Source organism: Vicugna pacos, chromosome 24, assembly GCF_048564905.1.
Source record: "Vicugna pacos chromosome 24, VicPac4, whole genome shotgun sequence".
NCBI classification, from domain to species: Eukaryota; Metazoa; Chordata; class Mammalia; order Artiodactyla; family Camelidae; genus Vicugna; species Vicugna pacos.
Window position 1 is genome coordinate 12,420,285 of NC_133010.1, and position 15,234 is coordinate 12,435,518.

Genomic DNA, 15,234 nt, shown 5'->3' on the forward strand with positions numbered 1-15,234 from the left:
TGCTGTCTTTCAGCAACTCTGCTTTATCTTATCACGTACCTTGTTCTATGTGTAGAAAATCCCTGTAGATCCTGGAAAGTCTGAGAAGTGAGGGCACCAGGTGTTACAGAAAGTGGAATTGCATGAATATGAAAATAAGAGAACTGGTTCAGTGTACCTGAGAAGTTATTAGACCCGCCAGGTCTCCTCCCCATTGTGTTTTACCAGGGAACCTCTTTCTCTCCCCACAAGTAGGAAATGAGAGATTTAGAGGCAAAGGCTCTAAACCCAGGGATATCAGGTATAGCAGCAAGAAAAATATACTGAAAATGGGCAAAATAAATTCTTCAACCCAAAGGTTACATATCTCCGCTGCAGGCCCTTTTCACGTTTTGGCTCCAAAAACAGAGACAGCCCAGTTCTTGTCTCTACTAAGGAGACTAGAATCCTCTCAAAAATTGAGGAACCAGAGAAGAGAAGAACTATAGATCCTGGCACTGAAATATCAGAAGCAAAACAAAAACCAGAACATTTTGAAATAAAGGATAGTGCATAACCTCAGAGAGATTTTAAAAATAAAAGTTATTTCCTTAAAATGAGAAATGAATGCATGAAAAAGAGTAAGCAAAATCAAACTCCTGGAATATAAATAATGTACAAGAGTGTCAAAAACGTTTTAGAATTGGAGGGCCATTTGGGAAATTACCCAGAAACTTAAAAAAAAAAAAAAAAGAAAGGAAAATGAAAATGAAACAAAGATTTTTTTAAAGGATCAATTTAGGAGAAAGAACATCAGACTAATGAGAGTTATAGGAAGAGAAAATAGGAAGACATGATCAAAAATATTGATATATTTTTGGTGAAATATAGGGTGAAGGAACCCATAAAGTTATCAGGAACAGCAAATGCAAAGAAAGACCTATGTCAATCACATTATCATGAAAGTTCCAGAACACATGAGATAAAGAAAAGATTTTAAACACTCCAGGGAGGGGGAAAAAAAAAGTCACATATAAAGAATCAAAGAGCCAAAGGACATGAACCAGCAAAAACCATCCTCAACACCAAAAAAATTTGAGAGCAAAACCTGCAAAATTCTAAGGAAAATTCTGTATCCAGCCAGACGATCACTCTAGCATGAGCGTAAAGAGAATTTAAAATAATTTTCTGGAATATGTCTTCCTCATAGCCTTTCTCAGAAGGTTATTGGAGAATATTCTCCTCCGAAACAAGAACATAAGCCAGAGAAGAAGTTACTGACTCCAATAAGAGAAGGTCAAAGGAAGAGAGGTAGATGGAAAGAGAAGGCGACGCTGGGTAGCAAGCCTAGAGAATGCTCTTTCCAGGTTGGAATAAAAGGATATAGTTCCAGGAGAGCAGGTCCCCTATTAGATCTGATGATAATGGAAACCATTCCAAGGGGTTTCGTATGTCTTAGAGAATTTGGAGAAAATTAGTGATAGTGGCTGGGAATCCTAGCCAATCTGAAATAGTGTCCTGGAATACAAACATCACACACAGAAAAAGAGTTTTAATATTGAGGCAATAAAATTTTAGATAAGAAAGTGTACTCATGGTTCACTGGTTGGCTCAAGAGTGAACAGCGCTGTGTGATTCTGGGTCTCAGCGGGTAAGAGGTAACAGAAGATGAGTAATTGAAGACGGTTTAATAAAGGGACTGTTTACATAGGTGTGAGATGGACTAAGGACATCAGGAAGAGACGGTGAAGCACCCTAGGGCTAGCAAGTGAGAAAAGCCTAGGGGAGCGATGGAAGGCAGCTGTTAGCGCAGCCAGATAGGAACTGGAGCCCTGGACGAGGGGCTGTCTGATGGGACCCGGGAGCACAGCTGCTATCAGACCATGGCACGGCAGGAAAGGGTTAAATACCTTTTAACCCTTTTCACTGGGGGATAAATACCCTGACACTTTCCTCTCTAAATTCCAGTCAGGTCTTCCTGTTGATGAAACCCTAGCAGCCAGAGAGCAGGTGAGCCCAGCTGATTAAGTTCATGGTGGTTTTACACCCAGGAAGCAATGGTAGACAGTGCATCTAGAGGAAGAAATTGAGACTGTTCAGCGTAGCAGCAAAAACTGAGTCGTTACGACTTCTTGTTGTAGGGCAAGTTCTAGTCTAAGCTATGTGAATGCTTACATGACCTAATTTAACCAAACCCGAGGGATCATAGGCAGAGACCTTTGGATATGAAAACATTTCATATCAAGCGTAGAATGGAATTCAGTGCAGTGTTCACACGCATGCATGCACATGCGCACGCACACATGCGCGCACACACACACACACTTCCCCTGTATCTTTACATGACTGCCTCTTCTTTATCATTCTGGGTTTTTTGGCTAATTGGCTTATGCATTTTTCTCAGAAAGACTTTCCCTCTTGAACACCCAAGCATTCTTTCATATCACTATTTTATTTCACTTTTAGTGGTTATCACTGTCTGAACTTATTATTATAACTTACATTTTTTATTTCTTCCTCTTGTCTAGTCTCTCCCCTGGCTCATCTCATACCTCTGTAGGTCCCTTGAGGGCAGGAATGTGGTGATCTATCTCCAGTACCTCGCTGAATGTGTAGCCTAGCAAATAGGAAGGATTCAATAGAACATCGTTTAAATAATTCACTAATAAATAAAATCGGCTGTATAAGACTTTGTCTTGGATTGTACAGATGAGATAATAAAGGAACCTGTTGAATAAAGCACAAGTCTCTAACTCAGGAGCCTGGGTAGATAGTTGAAGGTGTCATTCATCGAAATCAAGAATTCAGGAGGCAGAGCAAATTACAGCTGGAGAAGTAAGAGTGGGAGAAGATAAAGCATACAATTTTGAAGTACATACGGAGTGGGATGCACCTGTGGCGTGGGCAGAAATTCATGTCCAGTAGATAGTTGACAATGTGGACCTGGGAAGAGGTCTTAATTACAGATTTAGATTTAGAGGTCTTTGGTGTAATGGGGTAGAGGAAGTCATAAACAAGACGAAATCTTGCAGGGAAATTGGGCAGAGAAATTAGCAGGCTCCAGGAGAATAAAAATGGAAGAAAAAAAAAAGCTTAGTTATACTGTTCCTACCAACACGTATGATGGAGGAAGGTAAAATAATCCAGCATATTAAGATACTCTCTCTACTCTTCTAATACAAGTATGTGCAAGAGCCTTAATGGCTTTATTTGTGTATTAGTTTTGAGAACTTAGAGAACTGCGAAAAATTAATCTCTAAAAAATTTTATTTCTTAAGTAACCAGTTAGTTTTTCATCATAGTGGAAATAAAAGTATAAAGCTTTATATCTGATATTAGAAGAAATATGTCAACAATGGTATTTCTCTTTTTGCTGTAAACCCTATACCCACAGTCAACATGGTGAATCAGAACATTATACATAACTAAGTTACAAACAGAAGTAGTCTTATTAAGGAGAAGAAAGTTAACAAAAAAACCTATTTCACTTATGTATATATATAATACCAGCATGTAGCCAGATTTAAGTGCTGTGTTTTCTTTTTTTTAACATTTTTTATTGATTTATAATCATTTTACAATGTTGTGTCAAATTCCAGTGTTCAGCACAATTTTTCAGTCATTCACGGACATATACACACTCATTGTCACATTTTTTTCTCTGTGAGTTATCATAACATTTTGTGTATATTTCCCTGTGCTATACAGTATAATCTTGTTTATCTGTGTTTTCAATTCATGGCTAGATTATTTATTTTTAGATCATTTCATGTTGTCTCATGCATGTTCCCTTTAAAATTTAATTTTGCTTTCATATAAAAGCATTATCACTCAGTGATTCAGGCATCACCATTTTGATGGCTTTTCTAATTGTTTAGTTTGACTATTTCATAATTAATATACTTGAAATATCAAAATGGATGGGTAATTTTTACACCCAGTTTAAATTAAATTATAATAACCTGTAAGCTTTTATTCCAACGTGTAGGAATTCAGATCTCAATTATATGGCTCCTTCAAGATACACAATTCAGATGGAATTATGTTTACTATCTGAGTGAGCATAATGTTCATCAAAAGTAGCTGTGAAGGAATCCATTATGTAGAGTGACATTCGGAAGGGACTGTTCTTTGTTCTGCTCACTCAGCCATGCTGGTGCACCTGCTTCTAATTTTGAAACCATCTATGATTACCTCCCAGCATCAGTGTTGAAATAGCATCATTAGTCAACTTTTTCTACTTGCTCAAAAAGAAATATGAAAAGATGAAAATCGCCATGGCCACATTTTTTTTAACTTTCACTGTATTTTTCAAATCTGTTTCGCAGTGAGCCTAACCTAATTTTTGTAAAAACTCCCAGAACCTTAGAAGATCTGGGGTAACTGACAGCCGGAATATATAAAGAGTATCTGAGAGGTCACTTTTAAAGTACTTGCCCTGAGTTTTGTCCATGTATGTTTATGTAGCCATTTGGGACAATGTATTCAACCACAGTTTTGACATAAATTGTAGCCTAATCTTGTACTTTGGGAAAACTGATACCTGCAGAAATGAAAAGAAAGTCAGTTCATGTCTCAGTTTCTCTTTTAAAGTGGCATGAATTATTTTTATTTAATTCGAACTAAAATGTTAAGAGTCAGAAACAGCATTGAAACTTGAGTTTACGTTAGCATTAAACAATAGCATGTACATATTATTTTACATGGATAAAATAAAATTAAAAATGTAGATTTATTATCAGACTAGAATTAATCTACCAGAAACTAATTAACTCCATTTATAAATCCCCTTTATTTATCAGATTTGATCAGATTATGGATAAAATAATGCACCTTTCCAAGCTGCCCAGCGTCACCCTTTAGATAGCCATCATTGGCCTTAATCTTCTGACATCACCAGGTTCATAGCATTCTGATGTTGTAGCTAATGGTTAAAAGCTATTTAAAAAAAAATTCGTCTCCATCTATTGTACTTCTCAAAGTTTAATGCTAAAAATATTTGTTCTGAAGTTGTATTACAACTGTAATAATTATTTGTTCTCAATTTTTATTTCAGTGGTAATAGTTTTTTAGCTAAAGATTCTAACATAGCTATCGCGTTTAGATTCTTGCTTTGGGGAAATTTCTAATTGTTAGAATAATTGTTTTGTCATTCTTAGACCTACCATCTTCAGTAGGATATTTGGTTCAAAGTCTTTTGATCTATAGCAATCTGAGCAGTAAAGATATATACATACATATACACACTCACACATACACACACACAGAATTGAAGCATGTTCTCTTCTAGGATGTCTTTTACTATTTGCTTTTCTTGCATTTTTTTCCACAAAGATAATTGCATACAGTAGAAGAGATACAAGAATTTCAAATAAATAGGCCCTACGTCTTCTGTTTGAGGGTGTCTGGGGGATAGATTAGAGATTTAGGGAGAAAAATAGTTTGTTAATCTGAAATTTAGGTTAATAAGACTGTGTTAAATGAAAACACCATCGTTTTTCCTCCTTATTTTTGATGAAAGCTATAAATAAGCCTTCTTAATCTTCGTAACACTTTGATTTCACACAAAAAGTTAAAAAAAGTACTAAAAAACTTTAAATAAAAATTTAATTTCTTATTCAACATTTGATACATCTGTGAAAATTTTGGAAATAAAAATTGAACGACAAACCATCATCACAGAACATAACACATACAATAGTTGTAGGTGAGAAATGTTCTATATTTTGGTGCATCTATGGGACGATTTAGGTGAATATCAGTGTATAACCCTTGTAAGATTTATTTTGTTCAGTTTAAGCGATGACCAGAATAGAGCGTGTATGAGAGGGAGTGACAGAGGATGTGACAGGCAAGATTGTTCTCAAACTCTGAAGAGCTTTGGATGCCAGGAACTTTGAGTTTTGTTCTCCAGGAAACAAGGAACTCAGAAGCTTTTAAAGAGAAGTCAACATGATGAGTGATACATTCAAGAAGATGTGGACAAGATGTGAAGGGGGAAGCACTGGTCAGGAGGTTATCACAATAGCTCGGAGGAGAGATTGTGGGGCTCTGAATAATGTACCAGCAGTGAGCGTTTCTCAGATGCCAAGAGGGGTTGTTCCAAGATGGAGGTGAGAAGGCTTGGGTCTCGTCTGACTGAGGGAAGCCTGTGTAAGGGAAGAAAGAAATCTTGGCAGGATGCAGTAATTAGAACAAGAAACACTGGCGATAGAGTGGGTGTTGTTTTGATTTTTAATCAAAAAGTTTTGTAAGGAGTGTCTGGAGGAAAGAGAAAATAAATTTCAAAGCGTTAAGTTGATATAACTGAATAATTGGAAATTCAGGCCTGAACCTCAGAGGAAAGGCAAAAACTGGAAGTGTGAATTTGAGAGTGATGGTTACATAGATAATATCAGAAATGCCTGCCATAGTCTCACCAGAGTATTGCAACTGTCTTACCAAAAGAGAACATTGTGTTAAAAGGGATTAAGAAAAAAATGATTTAAGGAAAGCTTTTTTTAAATCAGTAGAGCCCAACCACAAATAAAGGGGTTGTGTCAAAGATACTTTGAGTTGTTCTAAATGGAGACTTTTAAAAATAAAAACTCAGGAGAAACAAAAAATATTATGATTAGAAGAAAATCTCTCTTACTCTTAAATATATTAAAATTTAATGTGAAAGATACCAATTTGGTACTTTAAAATTGAAACATTTTTCTGAGATAAAAAAACTGATACATATATATAAAATCAACGACCAAAAAATTTGTATCTGTGATCAGATTTCAGAACCTCAAAGGAACATTACTTTTAAATACTCATTTTGGTCATGTTAACAAAGAAATTCAACATTGAGTGTTAGAAACCTATAGAAAAAAAAGACATTCATTTTTTAAATATATATTTTTTGAACAGTTACTCAATAGCATAGTGCTACATTTAAGACTGCAATTTAAAAGTGGTAAGTCTCTAGTTTTATTTTTAATAATAAAAACAATGAAATAACAAATTTATAACAAAAAGTATAAAATAAAAAAAAAATATAATGATATCATGAAAGTTATGACCATGAGGAAGAATTTTAGACCAGATGACTGGGTACTGGGTTCTTCTTGCCAGCCATGTATCCAACCCTATCAAATCGAGGACCATATTTATTTTGTATTTTTCTTTAAGCCAATAGTTCTCAAACTTTTATTGTTTATAAAATCATGTCAGTATGTGCGTTTGTGTAAATATTGCTACAAAGAGAGTTTGTTACCATAATAACCTGTTCTGCGAAGAGTTTGATAAAGCTCTAGGGAAAAGCTATCCTACTGTGATTTGGGTTTCTGGAGTCAGAAACCAAATCTAGCTTCTCTGTTATTTCGGATCTTACCATTGGGCTATTTGGATTTAGTCAAAACATGTCTTTTCTGATTATCTTTCTTGTGGCTTTGGGAGCATCTTTGCAAAGAGCAATCTTCTGTCTTGGCATCTTAATCACTGGCATGGCCAACAAGTGGACACTGTATGGATGCTCCTAACTATGTGAAAGAAGTTTCTCCCTGAGTGTTAACCGTATATGTGAGTGCGTGTGCGTGTGTGTGTGCATGCGCGCATGCTTTGATAGCATAGTAAATCCCTTCTCATCATTCCAAGTAGTAAACGCATTTAATTTAAGTACAGACTTTTTCCTCTTAGCAGGAAAGCAGTTTAAATTGGAGCTCTGGGTTCTCTCCGATCTTTTATGAATTTCCCTGGAAACTCTTAGCAATGTACTTAGTTCTGGAACACTGCTATCAAATGGAAGAAGAGAAGCTTTTAGAAGGGAGAGATGTTTTCCCGCAGTTTATATGAGAAATAAATTATATTCCCTTACTTCATCTATACTTAGAGAGCAAAGGAGAAGTTTAGAGCAGTAACTTAAGTAAAAATGCTCCTATCATATAGACGTCAAAGAACATGTAAAGATAGAAGTTTAGTAACAGTCTTCAGAAAGCTTAGGCGAACTGATGCCTGAATTATCCACGTGTTTAATATTTTGCAGTGATAAGCTTGTTTGAGGTCTAAGTAAGATTTTTTTAACCTTAAAAAGGTGCATCGCTGGTACCCTGACCACCTCAATGATGACCAAAAAATGTAATTCCATATTGACACAGCAATGCCTTGAAAATGCCAATTGCTATAACCATGTAAGGCAAATAGAAGAAAGATGCCTGGATTGTGGAATCTGGCAGAAAGTTTTACTGGAGTTTTCTAATAATCTTTATAGATGGAGAAAAGTTAATGAAAATAATACAGCATATTTAACAGCTGGTGGAGAATATAAAGTCCAAGAAAAAGTGGACTTCTTGGGTGATGTAAAGGCAATGTTTTTTTGAAACCTATTGTCAAACAGCTGAGTGGAATTAATCAAATTTTATATTTTAAAAATGTCTATGTCAGGTACCTGAGTAAAGAATTCCTTAGACATATGAAATGAGTTAGGAACTCAGTCTGTATGGTCCGAGTATCAGATTAGGCTCAGCAAAGTCAAGTTTGTCCCTGCCGAGTCTTTATGGACAGAGGACAAAGGAGTATAAACCAATATGAAATAGTGTGTCAATGGGAGGGTCATGAGTAGACAATATCTACTCTTCTGAATCCCTCCCAGTCTTGCCCTCTATCTATAAGTGATCGCCTATTCTAAGCCCAATGTTTTGGTAAATATGAAATGTTTACTTATATACAAAAAGGAGATATCTATTGATAAGGCCGTAGGCTAATTATAGAAGTCCCCATAACTGTTTCTTTAATCTGTTGTATATTTTTAACCAAAGAAACCTGGATCAAAACGAGTCTGCATAACTTACTGCAATGCTGGTGGTCATTCCGTCCTACTCATGCGATCTTTTTTGCGGACTTTTAAAAAAAATTTGGAATACACTTATAAAAGGTTAGATATAATTTTTCCTAGTTTTTGATGAATAAAATTTATTTCATGCCTATGCAGCCCTTTTGTAGCATATAAATATTATCCTCTTTTGAAAATAATCTTCATAGCAACCCAGGGGGCAGACTGTCAGCTTTGAGAACTTTGGGAACTAATGATGATTAAAAGTTGCTTGCAGAGATAAAATGTGACTCCGGGGGATGTTTATTTTTATGTTATTAAAATCTATGCTTCTTTGAAACTAATAATAGTCATCACTCACAAGAAAAACATGAATTAACTTTATATTCAACTTTGCCCCAAATACGCTGCAGAACAGATTTTATTGGGATTTTTCACATGTTGTATTTCTCAACCTATAGTGGACTGCCAAAACATTAATAATGCAAGTCAGTGTTTGAATACAGATGACTCCCCACGAGTCATTTTGATTATTAATGGAATTAATTATCTGCCTGCTCAGTGCAGTTACTGTGGTTCGGAATTACAGTTAATAATGAAAAGACTGAGGTACATTTAAAAAATAGCATGTTTAATAATACAAATTAATTCTATCATACAAAGAATCAAAGAGAAAATATGGAAACAATGTCTTCTCCCTTCTCCCTTTTCACTCATCATTAAAACACTTTTTCTGTGGGTGTATTTTATTGTCATTTTCCAAACACAGAAAAAGAAACTGGTAGAGTGAGTATGACAAGACCCACCAATTTTCCGAAACTAGAAACTCAAATTTTATCTATCATGTTGTCTAAGTTGCTTTCAATCAGGAAACTGGGAAGTTACACCAGTGGTGGGAATTGTCTGAGGCTAGTCCCTTCTCAAGGACTTCAAAATTGCGTTGAAGTAGAGAACAGTATGTATGCCTTCTTTCCGAGCTGCAGTGGCTACACGTTTTTACAAACCTTCACAGCCCAGCGGTTTTCATGATGCTTTAAATGAGGTGATTTTATGAGTGTAGCATAGAGCAAAGCAGAGATGCTCGTGTGGCTTCAGAGGAAGGACATCATGTGAATGCATATCTCTGTGCCCTCGCCCCATAATCTTAGGAAGACTCTGAGGCATTTCCGCTAGAAGCCTTATAGTCCAATGGAGTAAATGGACTATTTTATAGGAAATAGAAGTTATATGTATTGAAAAAACCAACCCATGTAAATATCGCAGATTCATCCATCCATCTTCCGATGAGCTTTACTTGTTTAATAAGCTTAAGCTGAATGAATATTTAAAACATGTCTGCATTCTAGTACAGAAGAATGTATGTATATTATAGTGCATACAATAATTTCTGTCCCCAGGCAGGGAGGAGATTGGCACTCCTAGCTGGGAGACCATGTCATTGCACCTTTACAGAAGAATTTCAGATACTGCTGCATGAGGTGTCGTCACCATTTTCCACTCACCCTGTCATTGTAACAAGCCATGTAAATGACAGGTGGTTACAGATTCTAAAATTCTGGTCGTTGCTGTGTTTCTGTACCACTAACGTGGCTTTACTGAAAGTTCTTTTTTCACAGCAGCACTGGAATTCGTACGATCATTTACCTCAAAACTACCTACGACACAAATTCCAGCAACAAAAGATTCCCGAAAATATCATCTTCAATATCTTAGAGTATTTAAGCTCCTTTACTATGTATAATAAAATTTTCATCTTGGTACCCCAAAACAAACAAACAGCACATGTATTGTTAGGTCTTTAGGTTAAAGTCCCTATTACCAGTGGTAAATTTGGTGAAGTTCCCCATCTCCTTTTGTGGAGAACCACAGTCTAAAACCACCATCTTTGGGTACTTTCTATTAGCAGAGTAACTTCCAGAATTAAAAAAAAAAAAAAATCTGAAACTTGCTGTCTTCCCAGTCTAAACAGTAGACCCAGTGATACCCACAAAATATGATTCTATCAAGGTCTTTACTTTAGTGCAGTTTCTCCCAAGAAAAGTGTTATTCTAAAGTAATTTACCCACCCCACCAGGGATTTCTAAGATTTAAATGGCAAGAGGGAATTACAATTGGACATTGATACACAGATTTAGGTCAGTGCATTTTTTTTTAAGGCAACGCTGGGAAAATTCTTATTTTCAGTTTGATTTACATTGAGGAATTTTGCTGTTTATTTCATAATCTTATTAACCTGAAAATGAAAAGCGTATAGATCATGTGTCTAAGGTCTCCAGCTGAGTGTAATAATCAGAGTCAAAGAGATCAGTTATAGATGAAAAGACCAGAAGAACAAGAGCAAAATCATAAGTGCCTGGTTCTGATAGTGATGGCAGTGCGCTCTCTGCATGAAAGACTGGAGCGTATGACCATAGCAATCCCGCTGGTTCCATAGAGCAGACTTATTCCATGCTTCCTCATTGTCTAGTACTTGATGCCACAAAAAATACATTCCAAATTTTGTTTCCCTAAACCTGTACTCTAAATTTACACACTGTAAAATACTTCTGATTATGAAAATAAAAACTCCTAAGAACTCAGTGGAAATGTTTCTAATTCCTTCTTATTAAAAAAGAGAAGAACAAATGAAGAATGCAGTAGGCAGGTGAAGTCATATATGTTGTATATATTTTGGATTTTATAAACTCCCCGCTGAAGGGAAATTCATTGTCTGTTTTCCTATGAGCAGATATTCAATTTATTGTGATTTCAGTCACTTCACAACTTGACGTGGTGAGGTTTGGGAGCACCATTTGCAGATACTAGTGCAAGTTAAGAAAAGCTGAAAAGCTTGGGTTTATTCAGGGCTTTATCAGGTGGTTGTGATTCATATAATGGGCTTATTATGGAATCAACACACATAAATTTTTCTATAGCCATAAAAAAAAGAGAGAGAAAGAGAACAGACTACCAAAAAAAAAAATTCGAGAAAGCCAATCTTTGCAAAATTTTTTGCAAATTATTTCTCTTCATGTAGTTTTTAAGCTTATCAAAATTTTTTTTAATATAAAATTCACCCTCGCAGCAATTTCCAATATTGTCACCACATGCACCTTGTTGTGCCACAGATGCCCCCAAACCATGCCCCCTTCCCTGAACGACTGAATCACCCAATGAACACCACTTAACCCCTCCAGCCCATTGCAACCACCATTCTGCTTTCAGTTTCTATCTGTTTGACTACTTTATCCAAAATAAGGGGAATTATGCAACATTTGTCTTTTGTGATTGATTCATTTCACTTGGAGTTAGGTCCTCAAGGTTTATCCCTGTAGGCTGTGAGATGATTTTCTTCTTTTCTTGAGGCTAAACAATATTGCCTTGTTATTTCTCCACCACATTGTCTTTATTCATCTGTCAGCAGACGTTTGGGTTACTTCCTTCTCTTGGCTACCGTGAACAGCTCTCTTCATGTAACTTGAAATTCAGCTGGAAATCGTCAGCTGCTCCGTCTCCAATCTGTGTCACATTGTAACTTTGCTTTCCTTTTTTAGTGTTTAGCAAAGTTGTTGAAAATGTGCACACGCACCTACTTAACGTTGACGGTATTTTTTTTCCTTATTCAATGCAGACATGTAGATACCAATACAGTGATAATCCTGTTCAAGGTGAAACAACACGGCGGCTTGATGAGTGATGAAGTGTTGTTGTCGTTGCAGGATGAGTCTGCGCCAGCTGACAAACAGTGCAAACCAGAGGCGGCCCAGGGCACTTACTCAACCTCAGCTGTTTCAGGCTCGCAGGAGGTGTTGTACATCAACGGAAATGGGACCTACAGTTACCATAGTTACCGAGGGCTAGGAGGGGGACTGCTAAATCTGAATGATGCTTCTAGTAGTGGTGAGTATCACACATTATGTCTTTTGTGTTCACTTATTATATAAATCCTCTAAACCTGAGAGAATGAGATGAGGAAAGTGTTAAAAGCAAACATCAGTGCCAAGCTGCTAAAAACAAGACCATTTAGTATATCATGTCCATCTCCCTACAAGGACATCGTTCTGTTCTGTTGCTGTTTCTAAAAGTAGCAGCACTGTTATGCAACTGAATGATTGCTGTTTTATACTCAAAAAATCTCAGCTAGGGAAATAGCTTTTTTTTTTATCAAATAGGTGTACATTCTTTCCTTGAAGCTATAATGTACTATTTGCCAAAAAATAATTGACATATTTTCTCAGTGTTTAAAGAGGTTTTTAATTTGAAAAAGTTGAGGCACCAGGAAATTAACTGACTGGATGAAATATACACAGCCATTAAACCTAAGAACATACACATTGAAACAACACACAGAGATAATGCGTGGATCTCCCCCCAGCAGTTTGTCAGTGACAGCGGCGTGTCCACCAGCAGTGAGTGGGGCACTGAAGCCAGCTTGTACTGGCTCATGCTTGGTAAACTTTTAGGAATTTCTTGAGCTTATATGTCACAATGAATTCCAAATGTGTACTATAATGCCATACATAGATTAGGAATAAAATACATGTATGAATTTCTTCTACAACTGGGTTGTAGGAAAAACTCCTAAACTATACTTAAAATCCAGGGAAAAATAAGTTTCAGTACACACACACACACACACACACATACATACACACACCCCTTTTGCATGATAAAAATATAAAGTAAAAATTAAATGACAACCTGAAAAATTATTAGCTATCTATATTACAAAGAGTTAATAGGCCAATACATGAAAGTCTTCTAAAAAGAAAAGAAATACTCAAAACTCCATATTGAAAAAATAACGCTAGAACTATGAACACACAATTATCATAGAAAGCAATGCAAATGTCCCTTAAATACAGGGCAAGTCATTCAAACCCACCCACTACCTAATAAGAGACGTGCAGTTTCTCTCTGCCAGATTAACAAAAATCTGAACAGTTACAAAATATTATTCCTTTGACAAGGGAGTACTCTCACGCATTGCTTGTAGAAACGCAAAAATTCAGTTAACTTGATGCAAAATTAAATATGAGATTACCATTTGACCCAGCAATTTCTTGAGGAGTCTCTCGTTAGGAATTTATCTCAAAGACACATTGGCAAAAACACAAAAGACATATACACAGGGCTACTTGTTGCAGTGTTATTATAAATGCAAAAAAAAATGTTACCAATAAAAATGTCCATCAAGAGATGGCTAGTTGATTCAATTATAGTGCATCCAAATAAGAGAGTAATTTGAAGCTATAAAAAGTAATGCAAAATGTCTTTACATACTCCGGGTAGGCTAACATTTATTAAAGAAGGATATATATATATAATTTTTTAAAAGTTGACAGAGAGACTGGAATAGGGGAGGAACACTATGAAGAAAGGAAGATAAGCCAGAATTCTCTGAGTTTACTTGGTTCTTATAGTTTGTTTTATAAATTGAACTTTGAAAAGTTTACATATTTACATAATTATGAAACAAACTGATTGTAAGAATCCCTAATATTGAAAGAAAAATTATGCAAACGAACTTTATCTGTTTAATGAGTGGTTTTCATCGCTCTGTAGAGAGGAACTTTTCCAAGTGATCTCAAAAGTCATAATTTGACTCCACAGCATGAAAGCTTATGATAAAACCTTAAACTATTTTCAGCAATCGTATTATTATTTTGGAACTGTTGCCTGTGTATTATAGTTTAAAGCCAATTTGCAATTATGTTGGTGTCAGTGAAAGCTGGGAGTTTCAGCAGGGGGCAACATAGATACAGATGTGAAATCAGTAAGTTTAAGCAAAAAACTCCACAATCTTGCATTTGAATTGGTGGTGTCACTGAGAGCTCAGTGTAGTTTTGTTTTAAAAGAAAAACCTGTTTCCTATCTTTTTCTGCTGAAAATGCCTGAAAACAAAGACCAATTTGAAAATTCAAATTAGGTTTGGTGGGCTTTTAATATATTGGAAGGGATTGCATTATTAGTATCAAATGAGTGTATCCTGGAGAAAATCACTTACCTTTGGAGTATCAGAAAAATACTCTGAGTGTATTCAGGTGTATTTCTGCTGGCAGGCTGGGGCTCTGTGGTCTGCCTTGAAAAGGACTGTAAGAATAAGATCACTGAGCTTTAGTCTACATTACTTGCCCTCCAGCTCAAAAGAGTGCTTCAAGTGGAAGAGAAAAAGAAAGCAGTTTATTTCAGGAAAAAAAATTAAGCTTCAAGTGTATATTCAGTTTTTCAAAAGCCAGCTTAGCGAGCCTTCTCAGCTGTTTTCAACTCTTATTTTTATTTGAACAGCAAAGCAGCAGGAAAGAGCAAGTCCAAGACCAGAAAAGGAAAACATAAACAAAAGCTAAGCCTTCTTTTCGCTTTTAGGAAAGCTGGAAACTCGAACACTTCTTTTTCAATATTTTACGTAAGAAGTAAGAACTGGTAGGTAGTTCAGAACTTAACCATCAAATCAAACAATTTGGAGGAAACAAAGTATATTCACTAAAGATTTGATTGAC

The 15,234-nt window shown here is 35.9% G+C and overlaps 1 protein-coding gene across 13 annotated transcripts in view; it reads left to right on the plus strand.

Annotated features, from left to right (window-relative positions):
- NOL4 (nucleolar protein 4) overlaps nucleotides 1-15,234 on the plus strand; it is a 244,241-nt gene that overhangs the window by 195,983 nt on the left and 33,024 nt on the right. For all 13 annotated transcript variants that reach the window (XM_072949037.1, XM_072949038.1, XM_072949046.1 and 10 more), the window contains one exon: nucleotides 12,454-12,634. In XM_072949037.1, the coding sequence (XP_072805138.1) occupies nucleotides 12,454-12,634 (181 nt within the window). The remainder of the gene's footprint in view (nucleotides 1-12,453; nucleotides 12,635-15,234) is intronic.